Source organism: Panulirus ornatus, chromosome 7 (assembly GCF_036320965.1).
Source record: "Panulirus ornatus isolate Po-2019 chromosome 7, ASM3632096v1, whole genome shotgun sequence".
NCBI classification, from domain to species: domain Eukaryota; kingdom Metazoa; phylum Arthropoda; class Malacostraca; order Decapoda; family Palinuridae; genus Panulirus; species Panulirus ornatus.
The window spans coordinates 31,028,067-31,049,527 of NC_092230.1; the positions used below are offsets into that span (position 1 = coordinate 31,028,067).

Consider the following 21,461-nt stretch of genomic DNA (forward strand, 5'->3'; position numbering starts at 1 on the left):
AGTCTCTCTTTCGCGCGCCTGTCAATTAACACATAATCCAATAACGCTCTCTGGCCATCTCTCCTACTTACATACGTATACTTATGTATATCTCGCTTTTTAAACCAGGTATTCCCAATCACCAGTCCTTTCTCAGCACATAAATCTACAAGCTCTCCACCATTTCCATTTACAACACTGAACACCCCATGTATACCAATTATTCCCTCAACTGCCACATTACTCACATTTGCATTCAAATCACCCATCACTATAACCCGGTCTCGTGCATCAAAACCACTAACACACTCATTCAGCTGCTCCCAAAACACTTGCCTCTCATGATCTTTCTTCTCATGCCCAGGTGCATATGCACCAATAATCACCCATCTCTCTCCATCAACTTTCAGTTTTACCCATATTAATCGAGAATTTACTTTCTTACATTCTATCACATACTCCCACAACTCCTGTTTCAGGAGTACTGCTACTCCTTCCCCTGCTCTTGTCCTCTCACAAACCCCTGACTTTACTCCCCAGACATTCCCAAACCACTCTTCCCCTTTACCCTTGAGCTTCGTTTCACTCAGAGCCAAAACATCCAGGTTCCTTTCCTCAAACATACTACCTATCTCTCCTTTTTTCACATCTTGGTTACATCCACACACATTTAGACACCCCAATCTGAGCCTTCGAGGAGGATGAGCACTCCCCGCATGACTCTTTCTTCTGTTTCCCATTTTAGAAAGTTGAAAAAAAAATACAAGGAGGGGAGGATTTCTGGCCCCCCGCTCCCGTCCCCTCTAGTCGCCTTCTACGACATGCGAGGAATGCGTGGGAAGTATTCTTTCACCCCTATCCCCAGGGATAATATATATATACATACATATATATGTACATACACATACATACGCACATATACACACACACACACACATATACATATGAAAAATGTAAGAAATAATTTAGAAAACTGAAACTTCTAGCTTGAAATGAAATGAAAAAATGAATGTCACATAATGGTTCAACCTCTGGCTATGGAAAAGGGAAATGTATAATTTATTTACACAAACGTCAATAGTAGTTGTCATCAATTTAACCACTGTATCAATAAGCTTCAATGTCTAAGCTACATTTTTTCCAATTTTACTATTTTCATGTCAAAGCACCATGTATGAAAACTATCACTCCAGTAACACAACTATAAACATTTACTTCCCCTTTAAAAAAGTTCTGGGGAGGTCTGTCTCGATACACTGCGGGACACTCTACCACCTGGCGAGGTTTGTGTCGCAATGGTTCTTGATTCACAAATGTAGTAGCATTACTGGTGGGCGGATGAACATTCTTGTAACCACAGTAAGGATCACAGTCCGTGCAACTCCATTATGATGGTTCTTCTCATGACGCGACGCTTAAGCTGTGACCATGGTTGAGAGCAGCCATTCTTCAGCTTAAACTCAGAAAACTCATAGTAGGGGGTCGTCGTGGTCCTCCTCTTCTTCACTCACAAACTTGCACTGGCCGCTGACACTTTCTTCAACTAACTCGCTCGGCCGGATGTCACACTTCTCACTGACTCCTTCCTGAGGTGCTTCGATCCCTTGCTGGGCTGGGACTGCTTTCTCAACAGTTGCTCACTCTGTCTATTTTTTTTTCCCCCCTCGTTCTGTCTGTGGTACTCTTGCACGTCCAGCTTACCCTACACTCTCGTCTTCCCTCTCTTGCCTCCTGCCACGGGACACTACTGTGCCCCACAGCCAAGTCACGCGGCTGACCCAGGACCCCATGCACTACACACACATATATATATATATATATATATATATATATATATATATATTATCTCTGGGGATAGGGGAGAAAGAATACTTCCCACGCATTCCACACATGTCGTAGAAGGTGACTAGAGGGGACGGGAGCGGAAGGGCCAGAAATGCTCCCCTCCTTGTATTTTAACTTTCTAAAATGGGAAACAGAAGAAGAAGTCAGGCGGGGAGTGCTCATCCTCCTCATAGGCTCAGATTGGGGTGTCTAAATGTGTGTGGATGTAACCAAGATGTGAAAAAAGGAGAGATAGGTACTATGTTTGAGGAAAGGAACCTGGATGTTTTGGCTCTGAGTGAAACAAAGCTCAAGGGTAAAGGGGAAGAGTGGTTTGGGAATGTCTTGGGAGTAAAGGCAGAGGTCAGTGAGAGGACAAGAGCAAGGGAAGGAGTAGCACTACTCCTGGAACAGAAGTCATGGGAGTATGTGATAGAATGTAAGAAAATAAACTCTAGATTAATATGGGTAAAACTGAAAGTGGATGGAAAGAGATGGATGATTATTGGTGCATATGCACCTGGGCATGAGAAGAAAGATCATGAGAGGCAAGTGTTTTGGGAGCAGCTGAATGAGTGTGTTAGTGGTTTTGATGCACGAGACCGGGTTATAGTGATGGGTGATTTGAATGCAAAGGTGAGTAATGTGGCAGTTGAGGGAATAATTGGTATACATGGGGTGTTCAGTGTTGTAAATGGAAATGGTGAAGAGCTTGTAGATTTATGTGCTGAAAAAGGACTGGTGATTGGGAATACCTGGTTTAAAAAGCGAGATATACATAAGTATACGTATGTAAGTAGGAGAGATGGCCAGAGAGCGTTATTGGATTACGTGTTAATTGATAGGCGCGCGAAAGAGAGACTTTTGGATGTTAATGTGCTGAGAGGTGCAACTGGAGGGATGTGTGATCATTATCTTGTGGAGGCGAAGGTGAAGATTTGTATTGGTTTTCAGAAAAGAAGAGAGAATGTTGGGGTGAAGAGGGTGGTGAGAGTAAGTGAGCTTGGGAAGGAGACTTGTGTGAGGAACTACCAGGAGAGACTGAGTAAAGAATGGAAAAAGGTGAGAACAAAGGAGGTAAGGGGAGTTGGGGAGGAATGGGATGTATTTAGTTAATCAGTGATGGATTGCGCAAAAGATGCTTGTGGCATGGGAAGCGTGGGAGGTGGGTTGATTAGAAAGGGTAGTGAGTGGTGGGATGAAGAAGTAAGATTATTAGTGAAAGAGAAGAGAGAGACATTTGGATGATCTTTGCAGGGAAAAAATGCAAATGAGTGGGAGAAGTATAAAAGAAAGAGGCAGGAGGTCAAGAGAAAGGTGCAAGAGATGAAAAAGAGGGCAAATGAGAGTTGGGGTGAGAGAGTATCATTAAATTTTAATGAGAATAAAAAGATGTTCTGGAAGGAGGTAAATAAAGTGCATAAGACAAGGGAGCAAATGGGAACTTTAGTGAAGGGGGCTAATTGGGAGGTGATAACAAGTAGTGGTGATGTGAGAAGGAGATGGAGTGAGTATTTTGAAGGTTTGTTGAATGTATTTGATGATAGATTGACAGATATAGGTTGTTTTGGTCGAGGTGGTGTGCAAAGTGAGAGGGTTAGGGAAAATGATTTGGTAAACAGAGAAGAGGTAGTAAAAGCTTTGCGGAAGATGAAAGCCGGCAAGGCAGCAGGTTTGGATGGTATTGCAGTGGAATTTATTAAAAAAGGGGGTGACTGTATTGTTGACTGGTTGGTAAGGTTATTTAATGTATGTATGACTCATGGTGAGGTGCCTGAGGATTGGCGGAATGCGTGCATAGTGCCATTGTACAAAGGCAAAGGGGATAAGAGTGAGTGCTCAAATTACAGAGGTATAAGTTTGTTGAGTATTCCTGGTACATTATATGGGAGGGTATTGATTGAGAGGGTGAAGGCATGTACAGAGCATCAGATTGGGGAAGAGCAGTGTGGTTTCAGAAGTGGTAGAGGATGTGTGGATCAGGTGTTTGCTTTGAAGAATGTATGTGAGAAATACTTAGAAAAGCAAATGGATTTGTATGTAGCATTTATGGATCTGGAGAAGGCATATGATAGAGTTGATAGTGATGCTCTGTGGAAGGTATTAAGAATATATGGTGTGGGAGGCAAGTTGTTAGAAGCAGTGAAAAGTTTTTATCGAGGATATAAGGCATGTGTACGTGTAGGAAGAGAGGAAAGTGATTGGTTCTCAGTGAATGTAGGTTTGTGGCAGGGGTGTGTGATGTCTCCATGGTTGTTTAATTTGTTTATGGCTGGGGTTGTTAGGGAGGTGAATGCAAGAGTTTTGGAAAGAGGGGCAAGTATGAAGTCTGTTGGGGATGAGAGAGCTTGGGAAGTGAGTCAGTTGTTGTTCGCTGATGATACAGCGCTGGTGGCTGATTCATGTGAGAAACTGCAGAAGCTGGTGACTGAGTTTGGTAAAGTGTGTGAAAGAAGAAAGTTAAGAGTAAATGTGAATAAGAGCAAGGTTATTAGGTACAGTAGGGTTGAGGGTCAAGTCAATTGGGAGGTGAGTTTGAATGGAGAAAAACTGGAGGAAGTGAAGTGTTTTAGATATCTGGGAGTGGATCTGGCAGCGGATGGAACCATGGAAGCGGAAGTGGATCATAGGGTGGGGGGAGGGGGCGAAAATTCTGGGAGCCTTGAAGAATGTGTGGAAGTCGAGAACATTATCTCGGAAAGTAAAAATGGGTATGTTTGAAGGAATAGTGGTTCCAACAATGTTGTATGGTTGCGAGGCGTGGGCTATGGATAGAGTTGTGCGCAGGAGGATGAATGTGCTGGAAATGAGATGTTTGAGAACAATGTGTGGTGTGAGGTGGTTTGATCGAGTAAGTAACGTAAGGGTAAGAGAGATGTGTGGAAATAGAAAGAGCGTGGTTGAGAGAGCAGAAGAGGGTGTTTTGAAATGGTTTGAGCACATGGAGAGAATGAGTGAGGAAAGATTGACCAAGAGGATATATGTGTCGGAGGTGGAGGGAACGAGGAGAAGAGGGAGACCAAATTAGAGGTGGAAAGATGGAGTGAAAAAGATTTTGTGTGATCGGGGCCTGAACATGCAGGAGGGTGAAAGGAGGGCAAGGAATAGAGTGAATTGGAGCGATGTGGTATACCGGGGTTGACGTGCTGTCAGTGGATTGAATCAGGGCATGTGAAGCTTCTGGGGTAAACCATGGAAAGCTGTGTAGGTATGTATATTTGCGTGTGTGGACGTATGTATATACATGTGTATGGGGGTGGGTTGGGCCATTTCTTTCGTCTGTTTCCTTGCGCTACCTCGCAAACGCGGGAGACAGCGACAAAGTATAAAAAAAAAAAAAAAAAAAAAAAAAAAAAAATATATATATATATATATATATATATTTTTTTATATAATGTACCAAAACCACAGCTCCCTATCCACAACCAGTCACCACAGAACTTTCCATGGTTTACCCCAGATGCTTCCCATGTCTTGGTTCAGTCCATAGACAGCATATTGACCCCAATATACCACTTCCTTCCAGTTCACTCTCTCCTATGCCTGCCTTTCACCCTTTTGCATGTTCAGGCCTCATTTGCTAAAAATCTTTTTCATTCCATCCTTCCATCTCTAATTATGTCTCCCCCTTCTCCTTGTCCCCTTCACATATGACACATACATCCTCTTTTTTTGACCTTTCCTCGCACATTCTCTCCAAATATCCAAACTATTTCAGTACACCCTTTTCTGCTATCTCAGCCACACTCTTTTTATTGCCAAATATCTCTCTTGCCCATTCATTCTCAACGAGATAAAACCGCTTCACACCACATATTGTCCTCAAACATTTTTATTGCCACATATCTCTCTTGCCCGTTCATTCCCTGCAGGATCTAACCACTTCACACCACATATTGTTCTCAGACACTCAATTTCCAACACTTCTGCCCTCCTCTGCACAGCCTTATCAATAGCCCTTGCCTTGCATCCATATGATATTGTTGGAACTACTATTCCTGCAAACATACCCATTTTTGTCCTCCCAGATAATGTTTCTTCCACACATTCATTGTGTTCCCAGAACCTTCACCCCCTCCCCCACTTAATGACCCACTATCACGTCCATGATTCCATTCATTCCCCTGTCCACCTCCAGATATCTAAACCACTTTTCTTCCTCCAAATTTTCACCATTCATAGTCACACATGAGCTAACCTGTCCCTCAACCCTGCTGAACCTAATAACCTTGCTTTTATTCATATTCACTCTCAAGTTTCTCCTTTCACACACACTTCCAAATTCAGTCACCAACTTCAGTAGTTTATCACTCAAATCTCCCACCAGTGCTGTATCATCAGCAATCAACATCTGACTCACTTCCCAAGCCCTCTCATCCCTCACAGATGGCATACTCACCCCTCTCTACAAGATTCTGGCATTTACCTTCCTTATCACCTTATCCATAAACAAATTGAACAACCATGTTGACATCACACACTTCTGCTGCAGACCAACTTTCACATGGAACCATTCTTTCTCCTGTCTTCCTACTCATACACATGCCTTGCACCCTTGATTAAAACTTATCTGCTTCTAGAAGCTTTTCTCCCATACCGTATGTTCTTAACACTTTCCACAAAGCATCTCTTTCAACCATATCGTATGCCTTTTCCAAATCCATAAGTGCCACATATAAATTCTTCGTCTTTTTAAGTATATCGCACATGTTATTTAAAGCAACACCTAATCTACCCATCGTCTTCCATTTGTGAAACCACACTGCTCCTCCCCTCCCCCCTCCCTGATGCTCTGTACATTTCTTCACCATCTCAATCAATACTCTCCCATACATTTACCATGTATACTCAACAAACTTATACCTTTGTAGTTTAAACACCTTTATACAGTGGCACTATACAAGCATTTTGCCAGTCCTCAGGCAGCTCTCTATGATCCATACATGTACTGAAAATCCTTACCAACCAATCAACATCACAACCACCCTCTTTTTTAATGAATTCAACTGCAGTACCATCCACTCCAACTGCCTTCCCACTTTCCATCTTCCGCAAGGCTTTTGACACCTCTTCTCTACATCAAACCACTGTCCATGACTCTTACTTCACATACCAGCCTAACCAAACACCCTATATCTATCACTGTATCATCAAACACATTTAACAGTCTTTGAATGTGGTGGATAATAAAGTGGCAGATGTAGAGTCTTTTTGGTCAGGGTGCTATATGAAGTGAGAGAGTCATGGACAGTGGTCTGATAAAGAGGAAACGGGAGGTGGTGAAAGCCTTGTGTAAGATGAAATGTGGCAAGTCAGCTGGATTGGATGGTGTTGCTGTTGAATTTATTAAGAAAGGGGGTGGTTGTGCTGTTGATGGCTTGGTAAAGATTTTATATGTATGTATGGATCATGCTGGGGTGCCTGAGGATTAAAGAAATGCAAGTCTAGTATAGTGCCATTTTATGAAGGCAAAGGGGATAAAGGTGATTGTTCGAACTACAAAGGTATAAGTCTGTTCAGTATTCTTGGTAATTTGTATAGGAGGCCATTGCTTGAGATGGTGAAGGCATGTCTCATAGGTTAGTTTACTTCAACTGTCTGCCACCCTAACACTAAAGCAGTGCTTCTTAATGTACTTTTTAACTAATGTTTTACGTAGCTTTTTGTCATGGCCTCTGGTTACTCTGGTACTGCATCTCATGAAAAACTGTTCCATGTGAGTATCATCTAGCTGATTTAGAAACTTGAAGATCGTTAACTGGTCCCCTCTTATCTCTCTTTGCCATCTTGGTAGACAGCTTTGTAACTTTCATCCTTTCATTATAGTTCAGTCCTCCTAAATATTGTACCTTTGTAGTTGCTTTTTTCTGTACCTTCTCAGTCAGATCTTGATGCTTCTTTAGATGTGGAGACCAGAATTGTAAGGAATAATCCAATTTTGGTCTGGTGTTTGTTATGAACAATATACAGAACATGTCCTTATCCATATACTTAAATGCAGTTCTTATATTTGCCGGCAGGTAGTTAGGCTCTTTCACAGTTCTACTGATGTGTAGCTCTGTGAACAGATTGGGTACAATATTGACCCTCAGGCGTTTTTCAAACAAATTCCTGTATATGTTGTCAAGACCTCACCCCATCACTAAGCTGGGTTTGTAAGCCTTACTAACACCTCACTTTTCATATAGGACAAGCTGTTGGCTTCTGTTAGACATGCAAAATAGTCAGGTTACATGCTTAAGTGTCCAGAAAATTGTATGAAGATTGTTGCTTGATGGAACTTTGAATTGTATGGATGTGATACTTAAAACTTTTATAGTTGGAAGTGTGGAGTAAATAAGTAACTAGAATGTTTTTGAAAGTTTCTGCATGCTATGACCTGCTTTAAATGCAAGTGATATGAATGGATAAAGATGCGTAGATAGATAGGTTTATAAAAAGAAAATCTTTGACTTTTCCAGGTGATCTTGTAGAGATCCTTCACCTGTATATTGAGGGTTATGGGGATAAGATGTGTTGCTATGGTGACATTGTGAACTTCCTTCCACTTGTGCCAAAGGACCGAATCTCTCTCTTCCTAAATCAGATCAAGGATATTATACATCTTAATGAAGAAAGTATTCCCCTTAATGTAAGTGTTACGACAAATATGTTTACTCTATTCATCCTTAATGTTGTTGTTTTGATGTAAAGTGGTCTTTAGTAAAAGCTTTCCTTGATGACACAGTCATCTTATATACTTATTTTTCTCTCTCAGAGAACCAGTATTAGGGCTAGAAATATAGAGAGTGCAGTTTGGTGAAACATTTCAATCATCTTTTTTCAAAGGTATATGAAATGTGCTTAGAAGCTCATTATAAATTCTTGTCTTTTGCCTCTAAACCCACAAGTATGTTACAAACTAGTTAACACATGATTTACACAACACTTTACTCTCCATTCTAGCTTTTCCTTTATGATGTATGTGGATTTATGAATTATGGCAGTACACCATCAATTGGATTCTTTGATGCTGAATTGGAATGGCATCTTCAGTCAGTGAGGGCTGGTTGGTTCCCTGGGCCTCAGTGAGTTACAAGTGATTAAGGCCTACCCTACTTCTACATACACCATTCCCAGACCTGGCTTTTTTCATTTTCATATCTGCACTGTTCATTCTCTTAATGCTAACCATCCTTGTGTAGAACACCATCTGTCCACTTCCTGCCCTGATTAACTGTTAAGGCTGCTTCTCTGCAATACCAGATCTTTAATCTTTAACATAATTTTTAATCCTAAGGTGGTATTTGTGCCTCCTGTAACACAGAAACTGCCATTGCACTGTAAAAGCAAGCACAAACATTATCTGTCAGATTATAGAACAAATAATCTCTAGACTAATACCATATAAAGTGAAATGTAATAATGTACAGAGAAAAGTACTTCAAAGAAAGAAAACAGTTGACAAACAGAAGATAAGAGTAGAAGAAAAACTGAGGCATACAACAGGCATAAGCAAAAAAGATGAACTAGAAAATGAAATAGGAAATGATAATGAGAAAAGAGTTCTATAAAAGAGAAAAGAGAGTAAATGAAGAAAGAAATTCAGAGCATGGAATATGAATTCAAATGTATACATAGAGAAAGCAAAGAATGATAAGACAGACTGGAATATTCACATCAAGAGATTATTGAAGAAAAAAGCCCAGAATATAATCTGCCAGATGTTAATCTACTAATATATAGATGTTGAATCATTTGATGATGATGCCCCTAAGGGCCGGGATAAGTGGTGACTCTTTTGCCATGGCCATCAGAAATAGATATAGCCCTTACTTCTATAGATTTAACTGAAAAGGACGTGATTAAAGTGATACATGAATTTAGAGACAACTTGTCAGGAGCATCTGATGGAATTCCAGCCGTATTTCTTTAAAAAGCATGCAAAGCCCCTTATGATGTTACTGAGACAGAGGAAAAACCAATCTTGTACAGCAGATATACAAAAAATTGTATTCATAACTCCAGTACACAAAGGGAGATTCAGATTACTACCAAAAATGGTATAGACGAGTTAGCCTGACATTGCATATGCTTAAGACTTATGAAAAAATGATGAAAAGCATATTCTGAAGTACTGTTGAATAATGATAGGGTAGCAGGTGTGCAATTTTTGGGTCAGGATGGTATGCCAAGTGAGAGAGTCATGGACAGTGTTTTGGTGAAAAGAAAGATGCTGAAAGCCTCAGATAAGATGAAATAAGGTAGGGCAGCTAGAGTGGATGGTATTGCAATTGAATCTATTAAGAAAGGAGGTTACTCTGTTGTTGATTGGTTGATAAGGATTTTCATGGTATGTATGGATCATGGTGAAGTGCTTGAGGATTGGCAGAATGCATATATATAGTGTCGTTGTATAAGGACAAAGTTCATAAAGGTGAGTATTCAGACTTCAGGCATTAAGTGCTCCTGTTAAGTTGTATGGGAGGGTATTGATTGAGAATGTGAAAGCATGTACAGAGCATCAGATTGGGGAGGGGCAATGTAGTTTCAAAAGTGGTAGAGGATGTGTGAATTAGGTGTTTGCTTCAAGGAAAATGCATGAGAAACATTTAGAAAAACGATGGATTTGTATGTGGCATTTATTTATCTGGAAAATGCATTTTATAGGATTACTAGAGATGCCTTGTGGAAGGTACTAAAAACTTCTCACTGCTTCTAGCAACTTTCCTCCCACTCTGTTGCTCTGTATATTCTTTATATCCTTTCACAAGGCATCTTTATCAACCTTATGCTGTCTCTAGATCCATAAATGCCACATGCAAATCCATCTGTTTTCTTAAATGCATACAGCTGATCCACACATCCTATACCATTTCCGAAACCACACTATTCCTCCCCAATCTGATGCTCTCCTTGCTTTCACCTCCTCATACAACTTACCAGGTATATTCAACAAACATTCTCCTTTATCTCCCTTGCCTTTATACAATGTCACTATACATGTATTCGACCAGTCCTGAGGCACCTAACCATAATCCATGCATACATGGAAAATCCTTACCAACCAATTAACAACACAGTCAACCCCTTTCTAAATATATTCAAGTTCAATATCATCCACTCGTGCCACCTTACCACATTTTTATCTTGCTCAAGGTTTTCATCACCTCTTCCAAACCACTCTCCTTGACTCTCTCATTTCTCTTACCACCCTAACCAAAACACCCTACATCTGCCACTCCATCATTAAACACATTCAACAGTCCTTCAGAATACTCAGTCTCCTTCTCACTTTATCACCACTTCTTAGCATTTCCCCTTTTGCCCCTTCACCAGCATTTCTAACTGTTTTATTGTTTTTTTTTTTATATTATTTACCCCCTTCCAAAGCTCACTCATTCTAACTCTCATTTGCACTCTTTCCCTGTAAGTACCAACCAAAATCCTCTCTTTTTTTTCTTTTTTCTTTTAGAAGCAACTTTGTTTCTTCCTCCTATCACTAAACACCCTTTTTATTCTGCCCTTCTCCTACCCATCGCATACCACTTACATTTCATGCAAATTCAATCACCGTTTCCCAAAATACCTCCCTTTGCTCACTCATTCCCCTTCCTTCATTTACTCTCACCTTTTGCCATTCTGCATGCAGTCTTTCCTGGTATTTCTTTACACAAGTCTCTTTTCCAAGCTCCCTTACTCTCACCATTCTTTTTTTTTTTCACTGACAGTGTTCCTCTTTTGCAATTAAAGTCTAATGTAGTGACTATGTCTGATTTTTGTTGTTCAAAATGTTGAAGATCATATTGCAGTTTATTTGTGGTACACTCCGAGTTGTTTTTTGAAAACTTTATCGAATGTATTAAGCTGCTAATGTAACACTTTTATTCTTATTTTTTATAGGTTGAAGCCATTTATCGCAATCTTTGTTGGTTGCAGCTTAGAAGAGCCTTAGGAGAGCAAGAAAATCTAAACCCTTTACAACATACAGAATTCTCTGACTCTCTTGTAAAGTTGTATAATCAAACATTACATCTCTCTTCACACATGGCTGATACGGACATCAGGTCAGTAAAGATTTTATTTTTCAAGTTTTGCTTCTACATAATGATTGCATGATTGTGAACTGCAAAGATGACTATTTTAAGAAATTTGGGCAAATATTTTTAACTGACTTGCAAAGTTAAAGTGAATTTTAAGAAATTTGGGCAAATATTTTTAACTGATTTGCAAAGTTAAAGTGAATGCTAAGTTTTTCATGTGCCTCACAGGAGAATGGTATTGTTGTGTGAGTAGAAAATGTTTAAGCACTGAGGTCATGTTAGCCACTTTGTCATGTACATCATAAATGTGGTTGAAATATATGGTTAATTCAGAAAATTTTTGGTTAGAGGTGTGCTTAGAATTAATGTTGAGCTCTTCACCAAGGTTATAGGGGCATTTACATCTTGAAAATGATAATATTCTTTGAAGCTCTTGATCAAGAGGTGTGAAGGTATTTTCTTCTGAGCATGTCGAAATACTACGTCCCTCAAAGTGCAGTATACAGTATTGCATTCTTGAGATGAAGGTTCTAAGCTAGAGGGTGTGTGAAACTGAATTTTTTAGATAAGCTTTTTAAGATGTAGATAGTTTCATATATTCTCTCTCATTTGCCACTGGTCCTACATGCATTGAGTGACATATCCAGACAACATGCCAACTTGGGCTTGTTCAGTCTTATATTTGGTGAGAATAGAGCAGCCTAAACTCACCCTTAGTAAACACTTCAGTGATGCTCACATCAAAGTTATCATCTGAAGTGGTTTGCTTTTGGCCAGTCAGCAATCATGTCTAGGATAACATTACTGCACCCGCATCCTACTGACTCACTGAGTCCATCATTTATTAGTATATGAAATACCCAGACTATTGCTTCACAGCCAGCTATTATGAAGATCAATAAACTTTCCTTTCTATTTTATTTATTTATTTATTATACTTAATCGCCGTCTCCCACGTTAGGGAGGTAGCATAAGGAAACAGACGAAAGAATGGCCCAACCCACCCCCATACACATATATATACATAAATGCCCACACACGCATATATACATACCTATACATTTCAACGTATACATAAATGTACATACACAGACATATACATATATACACATGTACATATGCATACATGCTGCCTTCATCCATTTCCATTGCCACCATGTCACACATGAAATAGCACACACACACACACACACACACACACACACACACACACACACACACAGTGAGCGTGCGAGGTAGCGCTAGGAAAAGACAAAAAAGGCCACATTCGTTCACACTCAGTCTCCTTTCTTTTCTTATTTATATTATACTTTGTCGCTGTCTCCCGTGTTAGCAAGGTAGCACAAGGAAACAGATAAAAGAATGGACCAACCCACCCACATACACATTTATATACATACACGTCCACATACGCACATATACATACCTATACATTTCAACGTATACATATATATACATGCACAGACTTATAAATATCTACACATGTACATAATTCATACTTGCTGCCTATTTTCATTCCCGTTGCTTTCCCACCACACACAAAATGACACTCCCCTCCCCCCGCATGCACACTAGGTAGCGCTAGGAAAAGACAACAAAGGCCACATTTGTTCACACTCATTCTCTATATGTCATGTATAATGCACTGAAACCACAGCTCCTTTTCCACATCCAGGCCCCACAAAACTTTCCAAGGTTTACCCCAGATGCTTCACATGCCCTGGTTCAAGCCATTGACAGCACGTCAACCCTGGTATACCACATCATTCCAGTTCACTTTATTCTTTGCACGCCTTTCACCCTCCTGCATGTTCAGGCCCCGATCACTCAAAATCTTTTTCACTTCATCTTTCCACCTCCAGTTTGGTCTCCCACTTCTCCTCCTTCCCTCCACCTCTGATACATATATCCTCATGGTCCATTTTTCCTCACTCATTCTCTCAACACACCCTCTTCTGCTCTCTCAACCACACTCTTTTTATTACCACACATCTCTCCTACCGTTTCATTACTTACTTGATCAAACCACCTCACACCACATATTGTTTTCAAACATTTAATTTCCAACACATGCACCCTCCTCCGAACAACCCTGTCTACAGCCCACGCCTCGCAATCATACAACATTGTTGGAACCACAATTCCTTCAAACAAACCCATTTTTTCTTTCCGAGATGATGTTCTCGCCTTCCCCACAATCTTCAACGCTCCCAGAACCTTTGCCCCCTCCCCCACCCTGTGACTCACTTCCACTTCCATGGTTACATCTGCTGCCAAATCCACTCCCAGATATCTAAAACACTTCACTTCCTCCAGTTTTTCTCCATTCAAATGTACCTCCCAATTGACTTGTCTCTCAACCCTACTGTACTTGATGACCATGGTGAAGTGCCTGAGGATTGGCGGAATGCATATATAGTGCCATTGTACAAAGGTGAAAGGGATAAAGGTGAGTGATCAGATTACAGAGGTATAAGTTTGTTGAGCATTATGGGAAATTATGTGGAAGGGTATTAAACGAAAGGGTGAAGGCTGGTATAGAGCAACAGATTGGGGAGGAGCAGTGTGGTTTCAGAAGTGGTAGAGGATGTGTGGATCAGGTGTTTGCTTTGAAGAATGTATGTGAGAAATACTTAGAAAAGCAAATGGATTTGTATGGAGCATTTATGGATCTGGAGAGGGCGTATGATAGAGTTGATAGAGATGTTCCATGGAAGTTATTAAGAATATATGGTGTGGGAGGTAAGTTGCTAGAAGCAGTGAAAAGTTTTTATCGTAGATGTAAGGCATGTGTACAAGTAGGAAGAGAGGAAAGTAATTGGTTCCCAGTGAATGTCGATTTGCGGCAGGGGTGTGATGTCTCCATGGCTGTTTAATTTATTTATGGATTGGGTTGTTAGGGAGGTGAATGCAAGAGTTTTGGAGAGAGGGGCAAGTATGCAGTCTGTTGTGCATGAGAGGGCTTGGAAAGTGAGTCAGTTGTTGTTCACTGATGATAGAGTGCTGATGGCTGATTCGGGTGAGAAACTGCTGAAGATGGTGACTGAGTTTGGTAATGTGTGTGAAAGAAGAAAGCTGAGAGTAAATGTGAATAAGAGCAAGGTTATTAGGTTCAGTAGGGTTGAGGGACAAGTAAATTGGAAGGTAAGTTTGAATGGAGAAAAACTGAAGTATTTTAGATATCTAGGAGTGGATTTACCAGTGGATAGAACCATGGAAGTGGAAGTGAGTCATAAGGGTAGGGGAGGGGGCAAAGGTTCGGGGAGCGTTGAAGAATTTGTGGAAGGTGAGAACCTTATCTCGGAGAGCAAAAATGAGTATGTTAGAAGGAATAGTGGTTCCAACAATGGTATATGGTTTTCAGGCAAGGGTGATTGATAGGGTTGTGTAGAGGAGGGTGGATGTGATGGAAACGAAATGTTTGAGGACATTATATGGTGTGAGGTGGTTTGATTGAGTAAGTAATGAAAGGGTAAGAGAGATGCGTGGTAATAAAAACAGTATGGTTGAGAGAGCAGAAGAGGGTGTTTTGAAATGGTTTGGTCACATGGAGAGAATGAGTGAATAAAGATTGCCAAAGAGGATATATGTGTCAAAGTTGGTGGGAACGAGGAAAAGTGATAGACCAAATTTGAGGTGTTAGGATGGAGTGAAAAAGGTAACGCAAGGAAACAGACGAAACAGTGGCCATACCCACCAACATACACATGTATATACATACACGTCCACACACGCAAATATACATACCTGTACATCTCAACATATACATATACATACACACACAGACATATACATATATACACATGTATTTAATTCATACCATCTGCATTTATTCATTCTCATCGCCACCCCGCCACACATGAAATAAGAACCCCTTCCCCCTGTATGTGCGCAAGGTAGCGCTAGGAAAAGACAACAAAGGCCACATTCGTTCACACTCAGTCTCTAGCTGTCATGTATAATGCACCGAAACCACAGCTCCCTTTCCTCATCCAGGCCCCACAGAACTTTCCATGGTTTACCCCAAACGCTTCTCACACCCTGGTTCAATCCATTGACAACACGTCCACCCCGGTATACCACTACGTTCCAATTCACTCTATTCCTTGCACACCTTTCACCCTCCTGCATGTTCAGGCCCCGATCACTCAAAATCTTTTTTCACTCCATCTTTCCACCTCCAATTTGGTCTCCCACTTCTCCTCGTTCCCTCCACCTCTGACACATATATCCTCTTTGTCAATCTTTCATCACTCATTCTCTCCATGTGACTCAACCATTTCAAAACACCCTCTTCTGCTCTCTCAACCACACTCTTTTTATTACCACACATCTCTCTTAACCTATTATTACTCGATCAAACCACCTGACACCACATATTGTCCTCAAACATCTCATTTCCAGAACATCGCAACCATATAACATTATTGGAACCACTATTCCTTCAAAAATACCCATTTTTGCTTTTTGCGATAACGTTCTCACCTTCCACACATTCTTCAACGCTCCCAGAATTTTCGCCCCTTTCCCCACCCTATGATTCACTTCCGCTTCCATGGTTCCATCTGCTGCCAAATCCACTCCCAGATACATAAAACACTTCACTTCCTCCTGATTTTCTCCATTGAAACACCTCCCACTTGACTTGTCCCTCAACACTACTGTACTTAATAACCTTGCTCTTATTCACATTTACTATCAGCTTTCTTCTTTCACACACTTTACCAAACTCAGTCATCAGTTTCTGCAGTTTCTCACACGAATCAGCCACCAGCGCTGTATCATCAGCGAACAACAACTGACTCACTTCCCAAGCTCTCTCATCCACAGCAGACTGCATACTTGCCCCTCTTTCCAAAACTCTTGCATTCACCTCCCTAACAACCCCATCCATAAACAAATTAAACAACCATGGAGACATCACACACCTGGCCAGAAACCATCATTCACTGAGAACCAATCACTTTCCTCTCTTCCTACAAGTACACATGCCTTACATCCTCGATAAAAACTTTTCACTGCTTCTAACAACTTGCCTCCCGCACAATATATTCTTAATACCTTGCACAGAGCATCTCTATCAACTCTATCATATGCCTTTTCTAGATCTATAAATGCTACATACAAATCCATTTGATTTTCTAAGTATTTGTCACATACATTCTTCAAATCAAATACCTGATCCACACATCCTCTACCACTTCTGAAACCACACTGCTCTTCCCCAATCTGATGCTCTGTACATGCCTTCACCCTCTCAATCAATACCCTCCCATATAATTTCCCAGGAATACTCAACGAACTTATACCTCTATAATTTGAGCACTCACTCTTATCGCCTTTGCCTTTGTACAATGGCACTATGCAAGCATTCCGCCGATCCTCAGGCACCTCACAATGACTCAGACATACATTAGATAACCTTACCAACCAGTCAACAATACAGTCACCCTCTTTTTTGATAAATTCCACTGCAATACCATCCAAACCCGCTGCCTTGCCGGCTTTCATCTCCTGCAAAGCTTTTACTACGTCTTCTCTGTTTACCAAATCATTTTCCCTAACCCTCTCACTTTGCACACAATGCCTCGACTAAAACACCCTATATCTGCCACTCTATCATCAAACACATTCAACAAACCTTCAAAATACTCACTCCATCTCCTTACATCCTCACTACTTGTTATCAGCTACCCATTAGCCCTCTTCACTGAAGTTCCCATTTGTTCCCTTGTGCAAGAGGTGAAAAAAAGGGCAAATGAGAGTTGGGGTGAGAGACTATCAGTAAATTTTAGGGAGAATAAAAAGATGTTCTGGAAGGAGGTAAATAGGGTGCGTAAGACAAGGGAGCAAATGGGAACTTCAGTGAAGGGCGTAAATGGGGAGGTGATAACAAGTAGCGGTGATGTGAGAAGGAGATGGAATGAGTATTTTGAAGGTTTGTTGAATGTGTCTGATGACAGAGTGGCAGATATAGGGTGTTTTGGTCGAGGTGGTGTGCAAAGTGAGAGGGTTAGGGAAAATGATTTGGTAAACAGAGAAGAGGTAGTAAAAGCTTTGCGGAAGATGAAAGCCGGCAAGGCAGCAGGTTTGGATGGTATTGCAGTGGAATTTATTAAGAAAGGGGGTGACTGTATTGTTGACTGGTTGGTAAGGTTATTTAATGTATGTATGACTCATGGTGAGGTGCCTGAGGATTGGCGGAATGCGTGCATAGTGCCATTGTACAAAGGCAAAGGGGATAAGAGTGAGTGCTCAAATTACAGAGGTATAAGTTTGTTGAGTATTCCTGGTAAATTATATGGGAGGGTATTGATTGAGAGGGTGAAGGCATGTACAGAGCATCAGATTGGGGAAGAGCAGTGCGGTTTCAGAAGTGGTAGAGGATGTGTGGATCAGGTGTTTGCTTTGAAGAATGTATGTGAGAAATACTTAGAAAAGCAAATGGATTTGTATGTAGCATTTATGGATCTGGAGAAGGCATATGATAGAGTTGATAGAGATGCTCTGTGGAAGGTATTAAGAATATATGGTGTGGGAGGCAAGTTGTTAGAAGCAGTGAAAAGTTTTTATCGAGGATGTAAGGCATGTGTACGTGTAGGAAGAGAGGAAAGTGATTGGTTCTCAGTGAATGTAGGTTTGCGGCAGGGGTGTGTGATGTCTCCATGGTTGTTTAATTTGTTTATGGATGGGGTTGTAAAGGAGGTAAATGCAAGAGTCCTGGAAAGAGGGGCAAGTATGAAGTCTGTTGGGGATGAGAGAGCTTGGGAAGTGAGTCAATTGTTGTTCGCTGATGATACAGCGCTGGTGGCTGATTCATGTGAGAAACTGCAGAAGCTGGTGACTGAGTTTGGTAAAGTGTGTGGAAGAAGAAAGTTGAGAGTAAATGTGTGTGAATATATATATATATATATATATATATATATATATATATATATATATATTCACTGAGAACCAATCACTTTCCTCTCTTCCTACACGTACACATGCCTAACATCCTCGATAAAAACTTTTCACTGCTTCTAACAACTTGCCTCCCACACCATATATTCTTAATACCTTCCACAGAGCATCTCTATCAGCATCAGCGACAAAGCAAAAAAAAAAAATATATATATATATATTATTATTTTATTTTTATTATACTTTGTCGCTGTCTCCCGCGTTTGCGAGGTAGCGCAAGGAAACAGACGAAGGAAATGGCCCAACCCCCCCCATACACATGTATATACATACGTCCACACACGCAAATATACATACCTACACAGCTTTCCATGGTTTACCCCAGACGCTTCACATGCCTTGATTCAATCCACTGACAGCACGTCAACCCCGGTATACTACATCGCTCCAATTCACTCTATTCCTTGCCCTCCTTTCACCCTCCTGCATGTTCAGGCCCCGATCACACAAAATCTTTTTCACTCCATCTTTCCACCTCCAATTTGGTCTCCCTCTTCTCCTTGTTCCCTCCACCTCCGACACATATATCCTCTTGGTCAATCTTTCCTCACTCATCCTCTCCATGTGCCCAAACCACTTCAAAACACCCTCTTCTGCTCTCTCAACCACGCTCTTTCTATTTCCACACATCTCTCTTACCCTTACGTTACTTACTCGATCAAACCACCTCACACCACGCATTGTCCTCAAACATCTCGTTTCCAGCACATCCATCCTCCTGCGCACAACTCTATCCATAGCCCACGCCTTGCAACCATATATATATATATATATTTTTTTTATACTTTGTCGCTGTCTCCCGCGTTTGCGAGGTAGCGCAAGGAAACAGACCAAAGAAATGGCCCAACCCCCCCCCCCATACACATGTATATACATACGTCCACACACGCAAATATACATACCTACACAGCTTTCCATGGTTTACCCCAGACGCTTCACATGCCTTGATTCAATCTACTGACAGCACGTCAACCCCGGTATACTACATCGCTCCAATTCACTCTATTCCTTGCCCTCCTTTCACCCTCCTGCATGTTCAGGCCCCGATCACACAAAATCTTTTTCACTCCATCTTTCCACCTCCAATTTGGTCTCCCTCTTCTCCTTGTTCCCTCCACCTCCGACACATATATCCTCTTGGTCAATTTTTCCTCACTCATCCTCTCCATGTGCCCAAACCACTTCAAAACACCCTCTTCTGCTCTCTCAACCCCGCTCTTTTTATTTCCACACATCTCTCTTACCCTTACGTTACTCACTCGATCAAACCACCTCACACCACACATTGTCCTCAAACATCTCATTTCCAGCACATCCATCCTCCTGCGCACAACTCTATCCATAGCCCACGCCTCGCAACCATACAACATACATATATATATATATATATATATATATATATATATATATATATATATATATATATATATATATATATATCCCTGGGGATATGGGAGAAAGAATACTTCCCACGCATTCCTCACGTTTCGTAGAAGGCAACTAAAGGGGATGGGAGCGGGGGGCTAGAAACCCTCCCCTCCTTGTATTTTAACTTTCTAAAAGGTGAAACAGAAGAAGGAGTCACGCAGGCAGTGCTCATCCTCCTCGAAGGCTCAGATTGGGGTGTCTAAATGTGTGTGGATGTAACCAAGATGAGAAAAAAAGAAGAGATAGGTAGTATGGCTGAGGAAAGGAACCTGGATGTTTTGGCTCTGAGTGAAACGAAGCTCAAGGGTAAAGGGGAAGAGCGGTTTGGGAATGTCTTGGGAGTAAAGTCAGGGGTTAGTGAGAGGACAAGAGCAAGGGAAGGAGTAGCACTACTCCTGAAACAGGAGTGGTGGGAGTATGTGATAGAGTGTAAGAAAGTAAACTCTAGATTGATCTGGGTAAAACTGAAAGTTGATGGAGAGAGATGGGTGATTATTGGTGCATATGTACCTGGGCATGAGAAGAAAGATCATGAGAGGCAAGTGTTTTGGGAGCAGCTGAATGAGTGTGTTAGTGGTTTTGATCCATGAGACCGGGTTATAGTGATGGGTGATTTGAATGCAAAGGTGAGTAATGTGGCAGTTGAGGGAATAATTGGTATACATGGGGTGTTCAGTGTTGTAAATAGAAATGGTGAAGAGCTTGTAGATTTATGTGCTGAAAAAGGTCTGGTGAATGGGAATACCTGGTTTAAAAAGAGAGATATACATAAGTATATGTATGTAGGTAGGAGAGATGGCCAGAGAGTGTTATTGGATTACATGTTAATTGATAGGCACGCAAAAGAGAGACTTTTTAATGTGAATGTGCTGAGAGGTACAACTGGTGGGGTGTCTCATCAATATCTTGTGGAGGCGAAGGTGAAGATTTGTAGAGGTTTTCAGAAAAGAAGAGAGATTGTTAGGGTGAAGAGAGTGGTGAGAGTAAGTGAGCTTGGGAAGGAGACCTGTGTGAGGAAGTACCAGGAGATACTGAGTATAGAATGGAAAAAGGTGAGAAGAAAGGAGGTAAAGGGAGTGGGGAAGTAATGGGATGTATTTAGGGAAGCAGTGATTGCTTACGCACGTGGGAGGTGGGCAGATTAGAAAGGGTAGTGAGTGGTGGGATGAAGAAGTAAGATTATTAGTGAAAGAGAAGAGAGAGGCATTTGGACGATTTTTGCAGGGACATAATGCAAATGAGTGG

At 41.1% G+C, this 21,461-nt stretch overlaps 1 protein-coding gene across 2 annotated transcripts in view; it reads left to right on the forward strand.

Moving 5' to 3' along the window:
* Positions 1 to 21,461, forward strand: part of psidin (phagocyte signaling impaired) — a 477,751-nt gene that overhangs the window by 262,847 nt on the left and 193,443 nt on the right. For both annotated transcript variants that reach the window (XM_071663426.1, XM_071663425.1), the window contains 2 exons: positions 8,265 to 8,434; positions 11,686 to 11,849. In XM_071663426.1, the coding sequence (XP_071519527.1) occupies positions 8,265 to 8,434; positions 11,686 to 11,849 (334 nt within the window). The remainder of the gene's footprint in view (positions 1 to 8,264; positions 8,435 to 11,685; positions 11,850 to 21,461) is intronic.